This window comes from Dipodomys spectabilis, unplaced genomic scaffold (assembly GCF_019054845.1).
Source record: "Dipodomys spectabilis isolate Male_0828 unplaced genomic scaffold, ASM1905484v1 ptg000043l, whole genome shotgun sequence".
NCBI classification, from domain to species: Eukaryota; Metazoa; Chordata; class Mammalia; order Rodentia; family Heteromyidae; genus Dipodomys; species Dipodomys spectabilis.
In genome coordinates, this window is record NW_024870720.1 from 11,831,603 (window position 1) to 11,836,783 (window position 5,181).

The window sequence follows — 5,181 nt, forward strand, 5'->3', positions numbered from 1 at the left end:
AAGAATGAAGAGGGAAGGAGGGAGATTTCAGGCAATAATTTATTGTATATACCATGGAAATTATAAAAATAAGGAAAAGAGTGGGTCAAAGATGGGTGAAGATGTTGAATGGATTATACAGATCAAGCTGTATGGTATACATAAACTACTTTGTTAAATGGCAAAAAAAAAAAATCAATATATATCCTAAAATTAAGAAAAGTGAGGGAAGGGGTATGTTGGAAGAGTGCATAGGAATATTAAAAAGAGGTAACATTAGCCGGTCGCTGGTGGCTCATGCCTGTAATCCTAGCTACTAGGAGGCTGAGATCTGAGGATCATGGTTCAAAGCCAGCCCAGGCAGGAAAGTCCAATAAACCACTAGAAAACCGGAAGTGGCGCTGTAGCTCAAGTGGTAGAGCACTCGTCTCGAGCTGAAGAGCTGAGGAACAGCACCCAGATCAGAGTTCAAGCGTCACGACCAACAAGAAAAAAAAAAAGGTGACATTGATTAACAGCTACCATATTCACAAACTGCTTTTTTAAAGGGCAACTCCTTTGCATACCTAAAGATAATAAAAAATATTCAAAAGAAGAGATCCAATCAAGTGAGTTCATAAGGTTTATGTGTATGTCCACAGAAGGATACCTAGCCCTAGCATGCCATTAAAGCAGAACACATGCTTTATTAATTCCATTTCAAACATGATATTCATAATCTATGTAATATGCTAGTACTGCCTTAATTGCTTCTATGCACTAAAATGATTATTTGCAACAAACTGTAAAAGTTCAAATGAACTTTATTTCTTTAATTCTTCTATATTTTAATGAACAAGAAAATGCTTACATACCAAGTTGGTTTTAAGACAATTCTGTTTGAATAGCTAACAATTAATGATGTTTCCAAGTTTTGGGGGTAACTCTTCCAACAGGAGATAGGTTCCATTCTACTCCTATCTGTGTAATATAAACAAACCATGAAACAATACAGAAAGAGGTTCCACTGGCAAGCACTGCATTGCCATATTTGTCATGAAAATCTGGTGAGTGCTTTAGGTGACTTGATCTTGCCACCATTTCCTGAATGCTTCGAATGTTGAGATTACTTAGCATACTTCGGCCCAAACGAAACATTGTTCTGAGTGGACTGTATTTGGTCTATCTTGTTGAAGAGCAACCTGGAAAAAAAAGCAGACAAAAAAGGGCAATTGGATTTAGTTCCTCTTTCGCTGAATGTTTTTCCCATACCACTTCTCACAGCATTAATCAGGAATGTGAGTATTGCTATTATGAGGTCTGGACATGAATTTCAGCTTGCCACTTATTAGTTATATGAACATGAATATTTATAACCACTTTGCCTCAGTTCCCTCAGTATCAAACTGAGACAAGAATGTCCAACAATGAATCTACAGTATTAGCTTTTCCGTTCATCAGAAGTATACAATGGTTTACTCTGTACATAGACTTCAAAAATGGCTAGTTTTCCCTAATTTATCCACTAGTCTAATGATGTACCTCCTTCACCTCTCCTTTAAACTCCAAATTTCCATCAGAATTACATGGCAACCATGTAGTAAGTTACACCTCTTCCCCTTCCTCCTGTTTTTTCGCTTTCCTGTTAAACTCCCTCCTTCTTCCCTTTCTCTACTTGTGAAACTTACCTTCTCCTTCACACTGGCAAAATTCTACTTACTTTTAAATTATCTCCCCACAAATCACCATTTCTGTGAAGTCTTTTTCAAATCTAGACTGAATAAGCCTTATCTTCTCTGGACTGCCATACTTATAATAACTCTTCTTGTATATAATTTAGTTAGAGGAATTATCTTTTTATATAGGCTTTTATTTTAGACCAGTTTTGTGAACAATACAGAGACTTCCAAATATTCTCTACTTACTATATACACACACATCTTACAAACTATCAGTGTCTTTCAACAGGATGGGTCATTCTTTACAATTGATAAACCTACATCAATACTAATATCACTCAAATTGATAGCTTATATTAGGGTTCACTCTGAACATTGCATACTCAGTGGGTTTTGACAAATGTATAATGACATGTGCTCACTACTACTGGATCATACAGAGAAGTGTTAGTGGCCTAAAAAGAACTCCCTGAGCCAGGTGCCTGTGGCTCATGCCTATAATCTTAGCTACTCAGGAGGCTGAGATTTGAGGATCATGGTTCAAAGCCAGCCAAGACAGGAAAGTCTGTGAGACTCTTATTTCTAATTAACCACCAGAAAACTAGAAGTGGTGCTGTGGCTCAAGTGGTAGAGCACTCTCCTTGGGCTGAAGAGCTCAGGAACAATGCCTAGGCACAGAGATCAAGCCCTACAACCAACCAAAACAAAATACACTTAAGTTTCTTTCATGTCTTTTTAGGACTTCATAGCCATTTCTTTTTTGGCATTGAATGGTATTCCATTGTCCAGATATATTAATTTATACATTCTCTACTTGAAGAACAGAAAATCTTGATTATTCTCAAGTTTGGACAATTATGAATGAAGATGCTATAGACATCCTTGTACATATTTTGATAGGGACATAAGTTTTTAACCAACTGGGGTAAATATTAAAGAGCATGACTACTAGCTAATATAGTAACAATATGCAGTATCTAGTTCAGAAGAAACTTCCTAATATCCAGACAAGCTGTACTACTTTTCATTTCCACCATCAACAAATGAGGAAAACATTCAGGCTATCCTTAATAGCATTCGGCCTAAGTGTTAGTGTTTGGACTTCAGTCATTCCAATAGGTGTATAGGTTATTCTATTTCCAGTTCTCCAACAAACATATGAGGTTGAGCAACTTTTTATATGTTTATGTAATATGTATATCTTCAAATCTTTTGTCCATTTTCTAACAGGTAGTTCACTTTCTATCGTTTGCTTTAAAAGTACTCTGTACATTTTGAACACAATCCAATTATCAATACGACTTCTGTAACTATGACTTCTCCTAGACTGTAGCTTGCCGTGTTACTCTTAAAGAATTATCTATTATTTCCTCTTCTTGTAAATTGCAAGTTCTCCAAAGCAAGGGATAAATATTTTCTTGTAAGATAAACTGATACAAAAGTATACAAAGAACCTTTTGAACCTGGACATTAGGTGCATCATAAGAAGCTAAAGTAAATATCAAGAACAAGTAAAAAATTAGAAAAATCAGCAGGGTGCTAGTGGCTCATGCCTATAATCCTAGCTTCTAAGGAAGCTAAGATTTTAGGATCATGGTTAGAAGCCAGCCCAGGAAGAAAAAAACAATGGTACTCTTATCTCCAGTTAACCATCAAAAAGCCAAAAGTGCTCAGAGCTGTGGCTCAAGTGGTAGAGCACCAGCCTTGAGCAAAAAAGTTCAGGAACAGCATGCAAGCTCCAAGCTCAAGCCCCATAATGGGCATAGAGGAGGGGAAAATAAGATAAGATATACATTTTATAATACCCCAAATGATTTTGTTTTTTAAACAAAATAATTGTTAATTTTTCTTCCTTTGTGTAAGCTATCAACCAGTACTTAGACTTTAGCAATGATATCTGTTAACTGTGGCCCAATGTAGGCAACATATACATAAAAAGGCTGTTCATTGAGAACTCCCAACTCCAAATACTTTACTCACAACATAGAAAACATGACCCTGAAATTCTTATTTCCCATAATAAGTAGTACTTTTCAGATTATGACAACCAAATTATTTTCCTCTGAAGTTCAACTATTCAATTTTTTTTTTCCTAGTCATCACAAACCTCTCCACCAAAAAGCACCAAAATCTAATTCGAATTGAATTCAGAATTCACTGCAGGTAAAATGAGTTAGTGTATGACAGGTACAGGCCTAATTCAATACAAAAGCACCTAGGTAACATTTACTTCTGTCTTTAGAAAGCACACAATCAGAGCCTAACTTCTGGTAAGTAGGATCACTACTAGCATACTGCTGACTCAGGCCTGCTGCTTTGTAACAAATTGAGTCATTACTCCTGGCCTAATGTGAGCTTGAAATTCAGATAATATACTTTGGTTCCAGTGACATTAATTGTACCCCTTAGTGTTCACTGTTTGACTACTCACATATCCGTGAAGCCTTTGTTTTCCATCTACACTAAATTTTCTTATAATAGTGTCTGTGATTATGAATTTTCCTTTAGAAACTCCTATTGTACATACTTAACATTTCATGTGATAATGAAATTCTGTGGTTTTCTCATTCCTTTTATTTCTTGATGACACAAGCAAACCTGTTTCATTTGTCTTTGATTCTGCTTTGTATCTTCATTTATGTAACAAAGTTAAAAACTAAGAACTCACTGATAAAGGAACTTTTCATATTGTTAAACTCCACATATTTCTATAATAAATTCAATGTGATCAGTGTATCCTAAGCCTTTTACCCAAGGAACTAAAATCACATGAAAGGAAAAAATAGGTAAAAGCCAATAATATAATACAAGTAAAGGAAATGCTTCTAACGTAGATGTTTTCTGATGTAAACAGACTATAAAACAGATTTCTCTAGGCACTAAGAACAAAGTAAGGATTCCCTTATGCTTGTGGCAATAAAAGTTCTGTAGAAATGTAAAAAATTAAAAAGAGTGAAGCACTCTATGAGAATACAGAGATGATTGATGGTGCCATCTACTTTATATAGCTATGTAGAAGTTCAGCTCAGATCAAAGCAATTTAATACTGGACTTAAATTTAACTGTAATAAGACTTTAATAATAATAATTTTACATCAATAAAGGCCATACAAACAAATAAAGCAATAATGCAGGAAAAATATGTTTTATTGAGTCTATTCCTATGTGGTAAGACACTGTGGCAGGATTTTACACATCTGGTGATTATTCTTATTTTACACACATGAAAGCATAAACAAGGGAAATGACAGAACAAGATATAAACACAAGTCCTCCAATTTAAAGCTCAATGGATCTTTTTCAACTGTATTGTTTCTTCTTAAAGTACATTAAACTCTGAGCCCTGAAAAACAAACAAAAAGAACAATATGGTTTCTAGAGATGGCCTGTCCATTGAAAATGATTCCGAACCATCTATAATCACGTACTACATAGTGACCACTACATACCAGGGCCTGGGTTCTGGGCCAGTGGTCAATATGCATGCTCTCAAGAAGTTTATGGTACACTTAATGAATAAGCTGTCATAGTACAAGAAAGGAGA

General features: G+C 35.3%; 1 protein-coding gene across 1 annotated transcript; it reads right to left on the minus strand.

The window, feature by feature from the left end:
- Window positions 1-766: 766 nt before the first annotated feature.
- LOC122106921 (cytochrome c oxidase subunit 7B2, mitochondrial) lies at window positions 767-1,116 on the minus strand. The gene has a single exon (XM_042678478.1). It carries the CDS (start codon window positions 1,114-1,116, stop codon window positions 874-876), a length of 243 nt encoding a protein of 80 aa, XP_042534412.1. The 3' UTR covers window positions 767-873.
- Between the last annotated feature and the right edge of the window lie 4,065 nt (window positions 1,117-5,181).

Excerpts from the sequence above, each read along its gene's own strand:
- LOC122106921 (XM_042678478.1), bottom strand. The coding sequence starts at position 1,116 with ATGTTTCGTTTGGGCCGAAGTATGCTAAGTAATCTCAACATTCGAAGC.